Source organism: Glossina fuscipes, unplaced genomic scaffold, assembly GCF_014805625.2.
Source record: "Glossina fuscipes isolate IAEA_lab_2018 unplaced genomic scaffold, Yale_Gfus_2 1, whole genome shotgun sequence".
In the NCBI taxonomy this organism is placed as follows: domain Eukaryota; kingdom Metazoa; phylum Arthropoda; class Insecta; order Diptera; family Glossinidae; genus Glossina; species Glossina fuscipes.
In genome coordinates this window covers 10,409,057-10,429,924 of record NW_023998415.1, presented here as the reverse complement: position 1 = coordinate 10,429,924, position 20,868 = coordinate 10,409,057, and the positions used below count along the sequence as shown (strand labels likewise).

Sequence of the window (20,868 nt, the reverse complement as noted above, 5' to 3'; positions counted from 1 at the left end):
TGCCAAGCCCTTAAAATATTACGCGAAAATTAATGCAATAAATTTTGAGTATTAGTTTCTGGATTCTATATCCGTTTTTTTGAGGTTTCTTTAAGTTAGAGGTGGTGGTCAAAAAATAGTTCGACCACAATCGTATAATATTTTCTTATTCGATAATTTTAATTTTAGTATTAGCATTTCTGCCCACTGTGCTTGCAATCTTAAGTGAGAGTCAGAGAGTTTTTCGTACATTTACTTGGGCGTTGAGTATGTATTGAATTGTTTTTGCCTTTTAATATTTACTTGTTTCGCGTTTATTCTTAGTTATGGTTGGACGGTTTACCGATCGCTTATAAAGCTTTAGTCACTAGCTATAGAAGAAGCAAGGAAGCGCATGCTATTCTTTGCAAGTAGCAACCACTAAGCGTTAGCGGATCGATTGATAAACGCGCTTGATTTATATGCAAAACATTAGCTGTGCGGAAATAACTAAAGGTGAAGATCGTAAAAAATAAGAAATGTAAAAAAATACATAAATAAATAAATGAAAAAAATTAAAAAAAAAAAAACAAAGAAAAACAAAGGAACTAATTACCATTACCAATCATTTCCCCTTTAATGTTAAGGAAAAGTCAATAGGAATGAAAAAAAAAAACAAAACAAAACAAAACAAAACAAAACAAAAAAACAATAAAAACGCTTCTATATTTATATATATATATATATATGCACTTTTTTTCTTTTCAATAAAAATACCGCTAAACAGTACGACCACGCTAAGCTTAAGAGCTATATTTGTTTCTTAATAAAAATTGTACAAAATAACAGAAACACAAAGAACGCTGTGGTTCTATGATATTTAGATTTTTTCTTTTTCTTCTTTTTTTTTTTTGTTTTTTTTCTTGTAGCAAAATTTAAGCCGAACTAATAATAATAATAATAATTTATTTTATAAAACATCTCAAAAGCAAAGCACAGTAATAACGAAATTCCTTAAATTCTTTTTAAATATTATCTGACAAATGTGTTTTGTAATATAAAATGCTAATTGTCTGCATTTGTGTGTGTGTGTGTGTGCATGTATGTGCATGTATGTGCACCGAAACGAAATGATCTTATCTTATAAATATGTGTCAAGAATTGTATCTTTTTTTTCTTAAATGAAATGCAGTCAAAGCATATCATGCGTATAATTTACTGTAAAAACTTGTAATATATGTCGACTATGATATGTGTGCGCGAAAACGATTCGAATTAAATATAAAAAAAAAATAAAAATAAATAAATAAATAAAACAAATAAATAAATAAATAAATAAGGGAGAAGACAACGAGTCTTTAATAAAAACAAAATGTGTTTTTCTTGAGTAAAATAATTAGAGCAAAAGCGTATTAAATAAAAAAAAATTGCTGCCTTATCTGTCCTGTACTGTGACAATGACTCTTAAGCATCATCGTTTCAACTTAAAGTTTCTTATATTCGTGAAAACAATTAAATTTTCTTCGAGTCATAGACGTAAACTTGAACTTATTATGCATTACCTGTACATACAAGAAATCTGAAAATAGAATATCGCGACTGTAGCTAGTGCAAGTTCGTAGTTCAGACTATAAAAATGTTTACATTGGCGTAATAAGATCGGACAGAGATTGTAGATGGTAGACAAGTATTATATCCTACGTTACTGTAACATTTTCTTAGCATTTTTTCTCGATATACTCTTATAGCGATAACACTCGCGGTAGATAATGGTAGTACACTTCTATTTCCTTACGATGGGCATAAAATTATGCTTTATAATATGCTTTCAAGCTGACAGCCTCGAAGGTCGCAATCAGCATTGTAATAATCTTTTTGTTACGTATGTAACACCTAGATATGCGTGTCAATTATGTTATGCGCATGATTTTAATCATTTACTGTCTGTCCAACATTTCTTGATGCAATTAAAACTCACTACTTCACTACAACTCATTGATATTTCGCTTAACTGATTTTCCAGCAATTTTTAAGTTTCCATTTTTTTAATGTATAATATTTTATTAGCAATTATATCACTGTTTGAAAATGAATTTGACCTGAATAAATGAGAAAATTAACTCTCGCCGAACTTCGTTTTCAACAAGCGGCCATTTTTGCCGGTCGTGCGCTATTTTACCATTATACTATTGCCAGGGCAACTGTGTCTACAAAGCTCAGCTTGAGCACGCTTGCAATGGTTGTATGATGTCCGATGGCATATATATAAGGTGATGGCGAAAGGCTAAAATAAAACATTGCAAAGCTAACGGTGCAATATCCTGCTCAGCATACCACCACCTATCGGATGCTTATTAGAATCTAACTGCATTCCACTACCGCATCATGGGAGCATATATCAGAGACGAATACATGCAAGCGAAATGCAAACTTCCTTAGGTAATTTCCTCACGGAATTTCCTCGCGAATAGGTGAAGGCTACATACATATATATATATATTTTGACGCATCTGTCAAAAATTATTTAAAACGCACACAATTACCGAGAAGATGACATTTCTTTTTACTTAAAATGTGCGTTGAACTTGCTTTCAAATTCTCGAATTTCCCAAGTCTTTATCGTACCCAGCAAACCAAAAATCTTAAGTGTTCACAAATGTTAAAATTTACAAAAAAAAAAAAAAATTATCGATTAAAAATTTCTCCTCTTTGACTCTAGCTAGAAGCGGATACAAAAAAAAAGAATTCAGCACAAATCGAGAGAAATATTTCTCTGTTCTTCTTCATCATATACGCACACATACTAACCTAATAAAATCTCATTATTTAATCATTTTTTTTTTTTTTTTTTTTTAAGAAAAGGTGCGCATAGAGTTTGACTTGTTCTCGATTTATTTCACTTTGGATTTGAAAACTTATTTAATTTTTTATCTTTGACGCTTTTATAGCAAACTAAACTATTTCAAAATTAATTACGATAACGGCCATTAGATCCAAGCCCGATGGCTCCCGATAGTTGCTTATTGCTAATAATAACGAGAATCGATTTCATTGGCTTAAAAGTAAAAAGACGGACAATGTGATATTTTTGTTTCTGGCGATAAAGGTTAAGGTTTTTCTTTAACTTGAATCAATTACAAATCAAATGACATATCAAGTTTATCCTTGCTTTAGCAGAGTATGCGAGCAATGATGCAAAAATAAATAAATAAATAAATAAATAAATAAAGAGGAAGAAAAATATCATATAATAAATCAACTTTAAGTAGAATTTAATTTTACTTTTCATTAACAAACTAGCGGATAATCAATTAATCATCACCTTCATGCATTCTCGGTAATATGCGATGAATCATTATTTGTACGTCCGTATTGGTATAAAAAGTTGATAAATAGCGCTTTGATTTTTACTAAATTTATGCAAGGTTCACTTCACTATCGAGGGTAATTAAATTTATTCTCTTTTTTTCTTTTTCTTTTTTTTTTAACGCATTTATCAATTTTTAGGTTTTGCTTCGGCATGAAAATCCAACTTACAGTCAAAATTTTAATAATGCAGAACTTTCAAATTGAATCGCGAAACCATTAACCCAATTTGTTGCTGAATTCTTTTATTTAAAAAAATAAATAAATAAATAAATAAATATATAAACAAATAAAAAAAAAAAAAAAAAAAAACAGCAACAAATTATGGAAGATACTTAAGACAAAATAAACGTCGAAACGAACTTTGAATTCATTATCATACTCGAAAAATTTATCGAAATCGGACAGTTTTTTTTTTTTTTATTTACTCTACAACGCTTGTAGTATATTAAGTTTATGCGGATGTGTGTTACATGTAAGAAGAAGTTAACAATATCGTCTTGTATATGCGGTAAGCTTGTCTTTCCGTCTACCCGTATTATTTTCTTGGGTTGAATAAAAATCTTTTGATGAAATTTGATATTGAAAATGTTGCAAATCCGATCACTTTCTCATAAAACGTCCCATTTATGAAATCGTTATACGAATAACTAACTGTAGGTATAGGTAGGGGTAGGTGATGTGCCATCGCATTTTTATAGTTCTTTTACTTGTTTTTATTTGCAAACACGCGTTAATCGTCGTCGGATTGGACCACTTTTTCACCAAAACATTTACTCTAAAATTTCTTTGCATTTAGTCACTCTTTTGCTTACCATAGATGGTTTATGAAAAACTAAAGTTTACTTTTAATTTTCTTTTAAAAAATAATTCATTTTGGACTATCCAACGGCACAGGCTGTTGAGATAGCAACTAATTCAAATTCACCTCAAAGCAAATAATGATCTTTTCATTTTGTTGCTGATAAAAGATTTAAAAAAAAAAACATTTTCCTCTACGCGATTATGTTTTACTTTTACATATATTTTATCTAATTTAACTTAATTTCAACTTGCCCCTTACAAACGTATTTCATAATTTAAACCAATTAATTAATCCTAATTTCAAAACAAAAAAAAAATAAATAAATAAAAATAAAAATATAAAAAATTAAAAAGAAAAAGAAAGAGAAAGAGAATGACACCAAAAAAGAAATAAAAACCCGAGTACGACTTAAATGTGAATAACGGGAAAAAATGTTATTAAACAGGTTTCAAAAGCTTTATTATTTTATACAACAAATTAAAAAAATTTATTGCAACAGACATTTTTCCAAGATGCACCTTAAGGCGAACCTTGGATACTCACCATCTCAATAATTCCAAAGCTTTTTTCTTAACTGCGTTCGATCAATCGCTAAAGGCCATGCGAAATATTTAGACAGCTTTGCTATGGATTTCTACTCAATTTCAATTTATTACGCGGAGATTATCGACAATATTTAAAAATATTCGGTTGCGAAAGTTTTTCCATTTTCACGCTTCACATTTTATAGGAAGTGGGCGCTTTATTTGGAATTCGATCTGTAGCTTTTAAATTTTCTGCATCAACTTAATAACGAATGTTATTGTGATCAGTCCATCATTTTCAGTATATCTGGAAAAATCAAATTTTAAGGTCAATTGTAGACATATTTTTCTACCAAAAGACAAATTTATTTAAGGTAAATACGTAAATCTATAAATATCGAATCGTTTAACAAAGGAATCTAACCGGCTGATAATAGACGTCGTTTACATCTATGGCATCAATTTCAAACCACAACAAGTCACGTCAATCAATATTGTTCGTGTCCTTTCATTTTAGCGGATGAGACAAATCATTTCATTTATTCATTTATTAGTTCCTCCAAACGTTCATACCCAAGTTTATGCAGTAAAAGATCCTTATTCGCGGGAGATACGTGCAGCGAATACAGAAACCGCGAATACGGAATTTCGCTTGGATACCTACTAGAATCGTTTCATTCTTATGTATGTGCGTATTAGAATCCGCGAATAAAGAAATTTATAGCCGCGAATAGAGGAATTGCATCGCATTTTTTTAACCCGCGAATGAAGGAAGCGCGAATAAGGAACGTTTACTGTATATACCATGCTTCCTCCGAGGGCTCCCACAAACATATTTAAAACCATTCATCACTGCACAATATTGGTTAATATTATGCAGAGCATAAATGTTTGTTGGGAGCCGTTTTCTTCCAAGTTTCACGCGCGGACTTATATGCGTAAGCTTTCCCTCGAAAGTTCATGGATTTCAATGTGTTAGTTCGGGCAGTTTAGATGCGGCCGTTCGGACTGGTGCTCATTCTTGTTATCTCGAAATGCGGGGACATTAAATAATTAGATGTGCTTGGACCATACCCAACGTTTCATATCTGGAACCTTGATCTTGGAATAGACCCTTTCTCTTGCAGGATTGTCTTACAAGCTTAGTGGTGCTATAAATCACTTATAATTATATATGGTTCTAAACAGCCATCAAAGCAAATGCAGATAATAAACACTTGAGACCCCGTACCGGATGAGCCAATGGCTCTTTTGAGAAGGTATGGCCAAATTGCATTGCCTACCCAAAAAATCGCACCAAATGATCGATCGTTCTGATTGAGCAGGTGAGTCGACTGTTTCACTTTTGTTTTTAGCACCAAGCCACCAAACGCGCCAGTTTCGCTCGTCTACTTATATAGAAGGACTAAAATGATACAATGAACATTATATATGCATAAAATGTTATGATGCAAAAAAAAAAAAAAATTGAGGAGAATTTTTATTTAACTCATGAACTAAGACCCTTCAGACCGATTCATGCCATTCAGTTTGTTTGCTTATAAAGTAGAGCTTCTGTTGGAAATCGTTGGAAATCGTTGTCCGCGTATGTTAACCATTTCGGTTTTTAATGAAGCAAAAGCAATTGTCACGAGGACCAGGATCCATTAACGGTGAGAATGCACGATGTTTGTGAAAAGACAAGATTTTCACTTTTTTAAAAAAATTTACGCGCAATTTTGAAAGTATGCGTAGCGACATTGGGGTAATGCAAATATGAACATAGACTTGGACAAACACTTCATATAATAGTTTTTATTAGTTACTTGATCCTCTGATAATCGGAGAATGCAATCAATATGGTTTCGATTTTTCGCTTGCTTTAGTGTAGTGTTTTCTGGTTTGCCTTTAACATCATTGTTGGACTATTTGCAGATTGTAAACACAAATCTATATCTCTTTTATCGCTTGGATAAAGCATACCTTCAGACACTTGCACACTATGTTTTGCTTTAAAACATCGCATTCTTCTCCAGCAAGACGATAAAAAAAATTCGACAGCGTGCAAATCGTTTTTATAAAGTAGATTAAATTATTTCAATTAAATTTCTAACCATATGTGCAAAGCCTTTAATATTTCGAATAACCTCGACTACCACGTCAGTGTTCGCGGATTCAAATCTCAAGTGCGGCAGATCGTACTTTGGTTGTAGGCGCAGTGAGTGATCAGTCGGTAAAGACGTGACACACATGCGCTAGGCTGCGGCTACCACCTTTCTATCTCTTACTCTTTCCTCACTCCTTTCTGATCGCCATAGAGGACATCGCCTAAGTGATTCGTTATATTAAGGGAAATGAAAAAAAAAAAAAAAATTCACAATATTTAGTGGACAATTGCTAAGTGAAAAATCCTTCATTTTTGTTTTGGTTTCTCCATTAGTGGTGGCGGTTAATAGTCTTGCCGGACATGATTAGTCTTGGAAAACCCATAGGCCCTTAACTATGTCATTGCTTTGTTATCAAAACGTAGTCTTAACATTTTCAATGTATCTGCAGAATCATTTTATTCGTTTTTATACCATAGATCACTTATGGTACACTTATGGTGTATTAACTTTATTCGAATGCATGGAAGGTTCAGAAGGACTGGAAAAAGATTTAGATGTTATATAACGCCTCATTTTGAAAAGTCGTTATATATAAATAACTGTAAAGTGATGTAGGGTATTTATAGAGTGGATTTTAATTCGTTTTTACTTGCTTAAACAGAGCTTAATGCAAATTTTTTATTTACTGAAATTATTTAGTATTAAAAAACACGTCGAGAAAAATTTCCAATAACTGCCAAAGACGCTCTAATTAATAAAGTTGTAAATCAAGTGACAACATCACACGTCTTTTAGATGTAAGATAGATACGATAAGATAACGACCTAACAGAAATAATAAATCAAAATAAAACACAACAATTCCGCTGATTTTTAAACGTAATCTATATATAGATTATACATTAAGATCGATGATTGTTTCAGTTCGTTCAGTTTGAACCGATTCGCGAATATTGAAACTTGCCATTATTCCATTATCAATTTGTATTCACAATCTTACAATCGTAGGGAATTCCAACAATAAAAGATTAACGAGAGCATGAAACCTTCAATAATCAAAAATCAAAATTCTATGCCTATTAAAAAAAAAAAAAAAAAAAAAAAAAAAAAAAGTTTTAGACTTTAATGCATATTTCTGCGGGTTACCATTCGATTAACAACATTTTTATACAATCAACTTTCGGTGGCGGTTATATCTAAAAAGCAATAATGCAGGTTTATGCGGTTTGGCTTTCTAGAAAAATATGAATATAAATTTTATTTTATATTATTATTATTTTTATTTTTTTTTTTTTCTTTTTTTGTTAATTCTAATTGTGTAAATTATATTGCAAACGAACGAATACACTGAGAGAATTTTATGAAATCAAATAGGCGAAACGTAATGTGCTTTAGCTCAAGTTATGCAAAAAAACTGCGACCGTAGACGCAGTCCATACGATTGTAGGTGAATTTCATTGATGTGGGGCGAGAATATTTTTCTTCCAATGTAGAACACATTTGCTCATAGTGATGGTAATATATTGCTTTATAAGTCGTTTTGGATGGCACGAGTCCAAGATGTTTTTGTGTTCTATGTAATATTATATTTTTTGTGTGTAAAATACTTTAATTAATATTTATACCCACTTACATAGTAATACGTAGATAACATTTCAAAGCATCATTCATTGTGCAGCGATGCACATGTAATCATAGGCAGACGTTAATATTATTCAATTTATGAGTATAATACGGCTATATAAAAATGTATGTATAAATGTGTGGAAACACGTGTAAGTAAATTACGGATGGCATCATTTTTGCCTATTATTTCTTTTTAATTTTTTTTTTTTTTTTTTTTTTTTTTAAATTTTTCTTTAAATATCTCGCATTAGTACAAGTTCATATTGAATTTCTATAAATATTTGCGTAAAAATCAATTGAATCTGAATTTTGCATTAAATTAGGAATCGAAATGAAAATCTTCTTTCAACACTTTCACTAATACAACAATATAATGAAATTCGGGATTTAATTTTCCTAAAGAAATTTTTAAAGGCTTTCAAACGTCCCTTAAGTCCCTTTTCATATAAGATTTTCTGTTTTTAAGAAAAATTTTTTTTTTATAAAATAATAAGAATCAAATCATATATGATTTGAAGACAATTTCAGGTATCTATCGTCTAAGAGAACAACATAACGTCACATTTGTCAGAGGGCCGAATAAATCCTCCTTAGGCTATAAATATAGAGTTTATTTCTAAATAATTAACTTCACATAGCTCTAGGCTGCAAGTTGAAGGCAAAAATACATTGCAAGTTTTCAAGGGCTTTCCCTACAATCTATATTAAAAGTCGTGCTGCTTACGGATCATACATGTCCCATGTCATGGATTATGTCTTAATCAAGTTTCATATATATCAATATATTATATGTTCGTATGTACGTGTCAATTCTTTATAGTTTTTTTTTCTTATGACACGAACAAGTTAGTGGTGGGTATTAATATAGTTGTTTCAACCTGAATATGACTTTTCTTTTGCTTTTTCGTTTTTTATGATATATTTTCATATTTTCATATTTCATTGACTTTGGTATTTTTATTATTGTGACATATATACATATATATATATTATATATATATATATATATATATTTTATCATTGCTGCTTATATTGTTGTGTTGTTAAATTTTTTACGATTGGAACTGAAATATAATTTTACCGTGCGAAACGCAACCAGGTAGTACTCGCTTGCTTTGAGAAATTTTATAACATTTAAAATAGTGTGGATATAAATAAAAAAAAGAAATAAAAAAGAAGAACGAGAAAAAGAGAAAAATATGACGTGTTTTTTATGGAAACCGTAGGGAGAGTATTTAAATAATTTATTAAATTACGAACAGATCTCCTCTTATTGATGCATGCTTACGCTTAACACATACTCGAAACCTACTTTTTTCATTTCTATTTTTGAATAGATTTCGTCGTTATATCAACAACTGAAACAAATAGCGTACAAGCACTAATATATAAGCTTTGCGTACTCGAAATGTGGAGCAAGTTAAACGGATCAGGTTCGTTTCATCAAACAATCCATTTCAATGAATAGAACTTATTAGTGCACCTAATATTTGTCTTTTTTTCATTTGCAAACATCGCACTTGTGAAAAAGTTCTGTATAAATCTAGTTTAAGACAACTCTAAGCAATTACGTATACTAACACTCAGCATTATTCCATATACGTTAAGCGAGATATAACGAATTCCTATTCAGATCTGTCTATTAACAAATCAAATCAGACGAATCATCGCAGCACAGAAAATGAGTTAACATAATTTGTAGCGAAACGAAGTTAAGCAAACTCACACAATTGTTGTTTTCTAGACGTTGTATCATCAAAGCAACACTAACACAATATGAGCAAAAACAAAAAAAAAAACAAAAAAGAAAAGCCAATTACATCGACAATGCTGAGAATGAATTCATAATAAACAATATACAATCACTTATGAAACGAATTTCAAACACCTTCCACATTAATCCTCTGTTATTAACGTCATTGTGACTTTTTATTGAAAATCATAGTATCTTTTACAAAGATATTGATTCCATATCTAATAATAAATATACATTACTGATACGTTATTGAATCCATGTCGCGACTACAAGAACCTGGGCCATGCATGAAAAGGGAAAGTGAGAGTGAAACTATCTACTTATAGAGTTTCTCGATTCATTCGCTAACATATAGGATTTCGTATTAAGGGACCCCTTCACGAGGCCTCGTTTTCAATAACTAGTTTCCGAAGGTATATGCAGCGGGACAAAATCATTCTTTTCCTTTGTACTCACGAGTCGTGTAGGACACTCGGTATTGGTTATATGCGCAAAGGATTTATTCGTTCGTTGAGACTGCTTTATTGCCATAAGAACGTTATAAAATTTAAACACCGATTCCTAATTCCTTAACTTGACCATTATAACGAATATAAGGCATTGTCTGTAGTGGTAGAAACAAACTTGAAATCGAGCAAAACGAAACCGATGCATCCTCATGGAAAAATCCTTCGCATCTAGGTGTCACTTAAGCAGTCATAGAAGTAATGAACATTTTTTTGTTATAGAATGACATAAAGGAAAGCTCACAGAAAATCTGAAATTTTATGTGAGTTCATTACGTGCATTCACACCTTCAATATTGAGTTAATAATTAGAAAACAATGGTTGATGAGCAAACAGCTATCCCGACACCATGACTTTAATATAATGCAGAAAATTGTATATACATGTTTACACGCATTGATTTAGTCTAGATTTTCTTATTGAGGTTAGAGATATTATAATTTGATTGAACATATGACGATGAAGATGATGAAGGCAAAACACCCGAAGATTAGATATGGAAAATGCAGAGAAAAGCTTTGTGATTAGCAAAAGTATTAAAGAAAATTGTAGAAGAATCAATAGAAAGTTAATCCTCAGCTTAAGCAAAATTTTCCCTTATCTGTTTCGCTTCTTTGTAATGAATATTTTCACTTTTTTATTATGGATTTACAAAATCCATATGGTTGAAGTGGAGACTAAAATCATCTGGAAATGTAAGGAACAACTTTTTAAAAAATATCTACATATCGAAAAGAAAAATGGTTCAGATACTATACTTATATATAGCGTTAGGGAAGTCAAATAACTGATGGAGTGTTGAAAGGTGAAATTTGATAAAAAGTAATCAAAATAAAGAATGATTTTCAACGGCTTGCCTGATGGAACGATTATAAGATGTATGGACAAAATTTGAAAATCAAAATTGATTTATCCAATGCCTTTAGGCGAGAAAGATTTGAAACAATTTTAAGCAAGAGAGAAGATCAAGCATTTCAAAGATAATTCGATCTTGATACTCAACTACGCAAGTCGATTAAATGCAGGTCTGCGATGAAATCTAATTCACGATACTTTATTACACAGTTTATGGCGCGTCTTTAAAACAAATGGCTAGGAATGCTCACTGATGGCTTATAATTCCGACGAGATGGCGCAACCGACTACATAGCAGCTGAAGGAATCTGTGCATTGGTAACGGGTGCATTTGCCGATAAATCCTTTATTTACCTTAGATCGCAATATATTCAGGGATAGCCTCGAAAGGAATACGTTGTTGCTTATGTTTATTTATTTGTTTGTCACTTCTAGCTACAATATACATTCAGGCGAATTAAGTTATAGTATTAAGATTAAAGATCATTAGGACATTACAGAGAAGATCATCGATCAAGAGCACGACAAACTTCAAAATACACTGTTGCAGTAAAACAGTTTTTTTAGAATATCTTTTAAGCTGATTACGAATCAAATATACTCGAGTCTACTATGACCTTATCGCTAAGCATATTAATCAGAAGCAAACAGCAAAGTAAAAGTAAACGGTATACAATATTTTTAAGATAACAGCACTGGGATGCGAGCATAAGCCTAAATAACTACATACACACTTACTTGGAAAGTGTACTCTACCGTATTAAGATTCAAACGTGGCAATCGCAAGTTATATGCCCTCTCTTATGCGGTAGGCCCGCGAATTCACGAATACGTATATCGCGAAAACAAGTTAAAACATTGTAGTCTGGCAACGCTGTTCGTTAAGTATCATACATTAGTATCTCGGCGCCGTGACTTATTCAAAATACAAGATCATATGTGAAGTGACCGTAACAGTCGTGCAAGCCAATCTATTTTCATTGAGATCATTCCTAATATTTACCCACGACATCAATTCATATCATTATTCAGAATCGATAGAATCGATTCTAAATCCACTAATTAGGAATCGATTTATTACATCGAATTTTTTGAATCGGTTGGTGTAATAAAAGATGGGTCCATCTCAAATCTTATTCTTAAAGAAAAGCTTGAAAACCTATTACTTCTGGTTTGATCGCAATCAATTAATTTCTTAAATATTTAGTTAGATATCTTTTAATTTAATTGAATAAATCGAAACAGAATCGATACATGTGACTGGAAGCGAACGGTTATCGAAATTGATTGCAATCACCTGGGACTAGATTTTCTATACTATTTCTAAATTTATTTGTGCTGAATAGCGAATAGCTTATTATGATTATATCGTTTAGGGTAACAAAATTTTAATAAATAAGTTCGCTTCCGATATCTGCTGGCAATATATGTGTGTTATGAAGAAACAAAAGGGCAAACCAATCATAGGATGGATCGTCGCACCGTCGAAAAGAAATGAAATAAAAAGCGTATAAGAAACGAAAATGCTTCGTCTGCTATTGAGCCATCCGAAGGATTTAATTACTTTCGAAAGTATATATGTGAGTTTCAATGAAGATAAAGTTGGGATTAAATTAAAATATACTAAGCTTTTAAGGACAAAGATAATCGACATAGTTTATAATAGACTTTACTGGTTAGAAATTAAAGTAAAAAATTTCTTAATTTTTTTGCTAAGTAAAAAATATGATGAAAGACCATTTCAATTACGTTATTTGACTAAGTCTGATGTCATGATGAATAAAAAAATGAAATAATTACTTTTGGATCAAGTTTTTCGCATTTGATTAAAAATGTGTGCCCGCAACATGTCGTTAAGCCTTATAAACCAAAATGATATAAAATAAATGGAGTAAATTTCGAGCAAAGCTTCCTTAAAATATATTTTATGAAACTTGAAAGCATTTGTCAAGATCAGCAAAATATTTTACCCTTAACCATAACCTAACTTAAAACGCATTTGCTAATTAACCCAGTTTAAGTCAATTCGTAATATTCCAAGCGATGATAAGGAATTCGTTTATTACTGTTTGCTATCTTATCTCAAGCAATAGCAAGCAGGCAGATGTGTGCAGTCATATTTAAGATTCATAAGTTTAAGAATATATGCATACGAGCTTATTGCTGTTCTTATTATTATTATTATTATTATTATTATTGTTGATAATAATCATAATCATGCTTATAGTTTTTGCAAGTGTGCCGCACTAATTAAACAAATAAACAAGAAAAAAAAAAAGTGTCAATAGAAAAGCAAAAACTATGAAAACGGTATCATCTTTACGGCGAGTTTACGCATACATCTGAGAGCGTTCATAATTAGTGTTAGAAATTTTGAATTTTCATTTGAATAAATGTGTTAAACTTGACAATAATGCATATGTATATATATATATATGATGCGCTAATTGAAAAAATAAATAAAGTGTTACGCGGCATAAGTATGTATAAGCAAAGTGTGAGAGTTAGCAAATTAAGAGTAAAAATTAACACAGTTTTCTCTATCATTTCAATAGTTACGATTAATGACATCTACTGAACTACACTTATAATGTCATTCTCAATGCAAAAATTAAAATCCATTTTACCCGGTACACCGCAAACTGTAAAGAAGACAACTAGTACGACGTCCACGACAGTTAAACGTCAAACGGAAATATTAGAGCCCGAAATTGGTTTTCAAATTTCCATCGAGCTGCACGAACAGTCATCTAGCGGTGCAGAATTCAATGGCAATAAAGCGTTAATGCCTGAGTTGAATGTGCACTTAATAGCGGCACGCCATCTACCGTCATTATTTGGCTTTAAAATTGTTCAGGGTTACTTGATTAAAGTAAGTATTCTAGCGTAGACAAGAATCTGATGATCGTAAATATATAAAATTATAAATTATTTTCTTTCTTACCTTGAACGTATTCGCTTTATTGTAGGTTAAACTGTTCCCCGGCACTAAACGGCTAGATAGCACAATACAAACTAATACATGGCCAAAATTCAATGAGCATTTTCGTTTCCCATTGGCGCCAGATATTAAGTAAGTCCAAAGCTTATTACCAAACATAACTTTAAGTCTATAAGCTTAAGGTATAAGGCAAGCATTGCTCTTCGATAAAATCATTTTTTTTTTTTTTTTGTTCTAGTTTAACTTTATATGCACGAAAAAAATATTTTTTTGTAAGCTTCAAAAGTTTTATAAAAAAACTATCATAACTTATAGTCCCTACGTTTCCGATACGCGACACGCGACACGCGACACTCGCAAAAGCACTGAATAAAAAGCTATGAAGGATTGAGGTAAATAGAAACTGCATTAAATGAGAGGTTGTTTTTTTGATTTTTTTGTTTCTTTGTTAAGGCAACAAATTTCTTTAGGTAAAAAGTAAATTTTTAGACATAGCATCGAAAGCATCGAGTTGTAGTCATTTTTTTAAAAAGTTTCCTATACCTAATACCTAGTAAGTGGCTTCAGAGAGCCTATAATCGGTATAAGGAGTAGACGAGCATCGTGTCCTGAGTCAATCTAAGTAACCCTTTCCTAGGCCGTCCAAAATTAAGATATCGCCTTTAAGCCTGATGAAAATATTTCACGTTCTTGCAGATAGAGTAGTGTTGAAAATGGGCCGAATCAGTCAAAGGACACATTTACAGTATAGCATAATCTGAAATAATTTCCGCTTTCAGAAGTAAAAAAAAATAAATTCGGCTTTTACCCAACCAATATTTTAGAGTGTCTAAATTTTATTGTTGTTGCTTTTTTTCATAAATTCAATATCAATAAGGAAATGGCCGGCCCGTCATTCAATATCATATACCAGTTGGTTTATTACAATTATTCAAATAACGACTTTTAAGAATAAGGCTTTATATATTTGGAGTGGCCCAAAAAATGGTTCAATCCGAAAGAGCGCTCGCTCCTGGAGCCAAAACAACATGTCAATGCAGAACATTTTTTGAAAATATCACAAAAATTTGCGACCTATACATTGAACACAAGAAAACAAGGCAGGTAGACGGACGGACGGGAAAGCTTAAACCGGGCCCAAAAGTGATTCTGAATCGATTGGTGTAATGAAAAGTAGATCTATCTTCTGGGGTTGCATACATCTGCACAAACGGGGTATACGCTTGTACCACAATTGACGTAGGGTATAAAGAGAACAGATTACGCTTCCTTTTTAAATTAGAGCGCGATATTAAAGCATTTCACAAGAATTACTTGATCCTAATTTAAAAGCTGTCGAATATCTTTGGCGCGCAATATTCACACGGAAAAATATTCGGCCGATATGGCATAGCCTTTATTGATCTCAATAGCCTGGACTTATATGATAAAAAAAAAAAAAAAAAGAAAAAGCAAGAGAACAAAAAGTATGGCCGATTCCGGCGCTAGAATGTAGTGATCTGGATTATTGCAAAGTTTAACAAATGTAGCGACGCAATATTTTCTTCATCGTTGGGATTTCTATGTTTTGATTGAGGTAAGATTAGTATTCAGATCTTGTTCCCAAGACGTTCAATTGTGTCTTTATAAGTGCGCAAACTGGGGACTGCAACAGACAGAAGAACGAAAGTAAAAACTTTGGAAGACTTGTAAATGTGGTTGAGGCATATATTGTTAAGCGAAACGATATACATTCAAACTAAACATAATAAGAGAACCTATAGATGATTGGCCACTATAACGGACTCTGTCATGGAAATAGGCGTAAAAGCAAGCCTGTTCGAACAAAATCGTGTCAAAAACATGAGATATATAATTTTGTTGTATAAATTATTTCTAGCGACAAGTTTTTTTCCTTTAGATACTTAGACTTATGACACTGATCGAGGCAATCAACCTACAAAGAACAAAAAGCAATAAGCGACTCAGTAACTGATAACTGGCATCGATTCCGTAACAATCGAAATTTCCGCGGAAAATAAAAACGTAAATAAATTAATTAATTTGAAAAATTTCGTAAAAGTTTCTTTTATGAAAGCTTTATACCCCGCAAGATAAACGAAGACAATAACAACGATAATAATAACTGATCAGCAAATATTGATTTGAATCAATCATGTATTTAGCGATCATTTTGGTTTTTTGATTTCTGTCTTTCATTTTTTTTTTTTTTTTTTTGCCTATTATATGCGCATATATGTTGTAGACCCTCATTGAAGCATTCATCACGTCGTGGCAGCAAATCAGCAGTGAGTGACTTTACGCCCGAAGAACTATTTGCTGGGCAATTTGTGGTTTTTACAGTTTATGCCTTACTGGAGCTGCCACCAACGGTAAGTAAACAAGCATCACACAGCTCCCATACTCACTCACTCATACATACACATGCACATAGTCATTATCATTATTATTGAAAATTCATTCGAAATATGTTTGTTTACATGTGAACTACGATCAGGTTTTTTCATTGGTATAAAGTTATCAAATGATTCTCTGTATATGTTGTTGTTGTTTCAGACATTTAATCGTTTCAGTAAAACGTATCGATCGTTGAAAGATAAAAGCTCCAATTTAATGCAAAACATATTCGAGACTACCACTAATGATAAAGAGAATCGTGAAGGAACAAGTGATGAGAAAAGTAGAGAACCGGATAGTAAAAATAAACGAAAATCTATGGATCTTAATCCGAAAGATCCAATGCCGCCGTTAACCATTAGCGAAGCCAGGCGTAATTTAGGTAAGAAAATTGTTAAAAATTTGAAAGAAAACAAAAAAAAAAACGGTTTTTTTTTTTTTTTAAATTTCTCTGCAAAAACCCACTAATTTCATATCAATCAATTTAGGTTCGGTTACTTGCTATTTGGAACCAAAAATATTTCAACGTAATTCACGAGGCATTTATATCACCGAAGAACTGTGGCTACCCATTAAAGATTTAACAACAACTGTCAATAAGGGATCAAATAAGAACAACAATAACAATAGCAATAATGTAAGTATGGTCTCGTCTCTTCCCTCTCGCTGTTCTTTTCCCTTTTGGTTTAATGGTGCAAGAGATAGCGATAAGTGTTAGCGATTCGTTCTATTTTCTTTGGCTTCCTTCTTATTTAATATCAGTCGTACGAGGAAGCTTCTCAGAGACCCCACAAAGTGAATGAATTCTTGATCAGCAACAAATTCTGAATTGATTTAAGCATGTCCGCATGTCCATCTGTCCGATTGTTCGTCTGTCCGTCGATGGGAATGTCTTTTATGGACATGAAGCTACCAACTTTACATTTGCCAGAAACATGGGAAATTCTTGCACGCAGGCCGGTATTGAAAATAAGCAAAATCGGTTAAAGGACATGCCTACAGTAAGTGAGGACTCCTCTGTTTTTCAATAAGGAGTAAAAAATTGTCTTTTTGCATATTAGTCATAAACTACAACAGATAAATCTACAAAAATTTGAACGAAAATTCTCTGGGCAATGCTGTAGTATCTGTGCAAAAATTAAAAAAAAAAATTAATTACCCAATATTTTAGAGTAACGCCCAGAAGTAGCTTTAGAAGAATCTCCATTAAGTATATATATAAGTTTTTGGCCAGTTTCAAATTCGGAATGCACCTAAGCACCTAAGCTCACCTGTATGATATATCTGTCCAACTGTGTAGTATCTGTGGTAAAGATTATCCCGTTCGCAAAAATTGTAGATATCAGCAACACACACTTACAAAAGAATATGAAAATGACCCAAATTTTTCAAAGAACACCAGGCGATTAAATGTTACAAAAACTTTCACCGCCTTTGTCTTGCGTGTTTGTTGCTTGTTACCCATAGAGCACAAACAAAATAGAAAAAATCAACCGTGTCCAACCTAATGTTATCGAGTATGAAAATTTAGGTCTTTTTTCTTCTTTACTTGTTCTTACCTGTTTTTTTTTTTTTTTTTATTGCTTTAGTGAATGTCTCGTATACATGTAGGTATAGTGGTGGTTAGGAAGGTTTGTAGATAGAGGAAGATGTGAATGGGGAGAGAGCACATTGGTTTCGGAAGTGGCAACTTCTGGAATAGCATCAAAAATTACTGAAACTCGTTTATTTCAAAGGCGTGCAATACGTTTAAGCGATGACGAGTCAGGATAGTGTGCCACGCGGATGAGATTCTAGGTAATTTTAGAAGGAGAACGTTGGTAGAACCGAGCAATCCTGCCAAAGGACTGTAGCGGACAAATTTCTTTTATCTCTTTAGAATATTTGCCACACACATATATATATATAGATGAAAGACAGAAAAGCTCCGTCTACGTAATCAAAGTTGATTTTAGCCTTGATCGAATTCAGATGGTGCAAATGACACCGATATCGGCTGAAATAAAGTATTCTATTGACACGCTTTAAAAACCTAAGCCCTTTACCGCTTTTTCGCGCACTTCGACTAGCATTTATTTTGCATTCTTATGGGTAGAATAACATTAAGACGCTCCTATTTTATACGTTGATATTCACCAAAGTTATAAAGCGTTTGATTGGATAGGAGGAACCAAGAAGTATAACATATACATTTCCATTTCATTGCGCTTTTCGTTTCCCAAAAAAAAAAAAAAACGGAAGCGCAAAAAAAAGTGCCATAAATGAAAGCGCCGTGACCGCATTAAATTGAAGTGAAGTTTTAATAAGATGAGTTTGATCTTCAAAATGCTTCTCACTCCAGTCAGAGAGACAGTGCCGATATTAATGAAATAAAGAAGAACTCAATCAACTTCGATTGGTGTTCAACGATTACAAAGATCGAACAAGTCCTCATACTTTCGTATAGAATTGAAAAAAAAAAAAATTATTTTCTCCCAAATTTGAAATAGAAAGAATATTTAATGTCTTAATGTCTAAAACATTTTTTTTTTATCTAATAACTAATGTCTTTAGCATTTTACTTTAATTAAGTAAAGCAAACACTTTATTTCTTATATAAAGTTGTTTAATATCTTTTCTTGCTATTATTTAATTTATTCTTTTCCTCGTGTATTCTTGCAGTTAAGCAACGCCGCTAAAGGTGTTGTGGAGTTAGCTTTACAACTTAAAGATCTCAGTGAACCCATTGATCCCACATGGTGTAATGATAGCAGCGCTACCAGCACAAGTAGCACTACCGAGAGCAGTATCGCTGTTAATACGAAAGCTTTACAAAACGGTAGCACATCAGCATCGGTATCGGTATCGGTATCATCGCAACAAAAAGAAACGCATAATGTTAGAAATGCACAATCATGGAATCGTATGACCTCACAGGTCAAACGTAGAATGGGCATCTCTAATGTGAATACAAAATTAACGCATTGTCTGGCATTGAAGGTAACCACAACACGTATGCGTTGCTCGCATAAAGCTAAAGACGAGCTTGAACATACTGCTGGCAGTGTATACGTAAAGACAACAGTATTCGAACATGGCATCTATCTAGATTCGTGGAAATCGAGTAATTTCTATCCATCTCTATCTACCAAATGGGATGTGCCAGCCAATACGGACGCAGCCACCTTAACCATACCTTTACAGTCTATTCATAGTTTAGATCATATATTGATAAGGACCACGTTGGCTACAAAAACAAAAATAGGTAAAAAATTAGTGTTGGGTACGGTAGTTTTAGGCAAACATACAGCCGGCAATGGCGCTGAACACATACGAACATTGCGCGAGACACCACTAAATGAACGCGTTGCCATGTGGCATTGTTATCAGTAGAGCCGAAGAAGAGTGAGCAATATTATTTTATTTTTATTTATTTAGTACAATTTTGTAATGAGAAAAAATTAAGGGACATTTTGAACTTCATCAACAAGCAATGAAGAAAATGTAAAACTTGAAATAAAAGAAATTTATTAAAAATTAGTAAAATGTTTTTTTTTTTTTTTTTTTGAAACTTCTTATAGCAATGTAAACTTTAAATGTTTGGCGATTTGCGAGAAAAAGCAGGTAAATGAAAGTAAGTGCTTGTCCAAGCAGTTAAACCACTGCTAGTTGGCCATAGAAGATGTGTGTTTTCATTTGGCCTGTGCAAGCCGCGACTTAAGCAAATTTCGAATGCGGCCCAAGCGGAAAATTGAAATTAGAAAGAATTTGTGAAATTTCAAATTCGAATTTGAAAAGGATTTCTTATCTTACGCAACGTTAACAAACACTTTACGGTCTTCCCGAATAGACTGCTTTCGACTGGCGTTACTCTCATAACATTACTCTTATCAAGCCACGGGTGAAAGGTGACAATCTATAGATCAAAAAAAAAAAAAAAAAAAAAAAAACCTATAACTAATTCAATCGAGACAATTTACGTTTCGAGTAAGGGGCAAATGCGTGAAAAAATGTTCCATATTCCAAAGTGCTTTGTTTAAATTGGCAGCCTGTAAATTGTTTCCTCGC

The 20,868-nt window shown here is 32.4% G+C and overlaps 1 protein-coding gene across 3 annotated transcripts; it reads left to right on the top strand.

The window, feature by feature from the left end:
- Positions 1–265: 265 nt before the first annotated feature.
- LOC119632605 lies at positions 266–20,286 on the top strand. 3 transcript variants are annotated; one of them, XM_038025584.1, is made up of 7 exons: positions 266–474; positions 14,039–14,355; positions 14,453–14,556; positions 16,670–16,796; positions 16,981–17,203; positions 17,310–17,458; positions 19,483–20,286. In XM_038025584.1, exons 2-7 carry the CDS (start codon positions 14,074–14,076, stop codon positions 20,191–20,193), a joined length of 1,596 nt encoding a protein of 531 aa, XP_037881512.1. In that variant the 5' UTR covers positions 266–474; positions 14,039–14,073; the 3' UTR covers positions 20,194–20,286. The 3 variants fall into 3 exon arrangements, with proteins under 3 accessions (XP_037881512.1, XP_037881514.1, XP_037881513.1); XM_038025586.1 differs by lacking the exon at positions 266–474 and adding an exon at positions 8,001–8,254; XM_038025585.1 differs by lacking the exon at positions 266–474 and adding an exon at positions 13,921–13,963.
- The last annotated feature ends 582 nt before the right edge of the window (positions 20,287–20,868 follow it).

Coding starts and splice junctions, on each gene's coding strand:
- LOC119632605 (XM_038025584.1), top strand. CDS start 14,074: ATGTCATTCTCAATGCAAAAATTAAAATCCATTTTACCCGGTACACCG. Junction 14,356..14,452: donor TTCAGGGTTACTTGATTAAA/GTAAGTATTCTA, acceptor GCTTTATTGTAG/GTTAAACTGTTCCCCGGCAC. Junction 17,459..19,482: donor ACAATAACAATAGCAATAAT/GTAAGTATGGTC, acceptor GTATTCTTGCAG/TTAAGCAACGCCGCTAAAGG.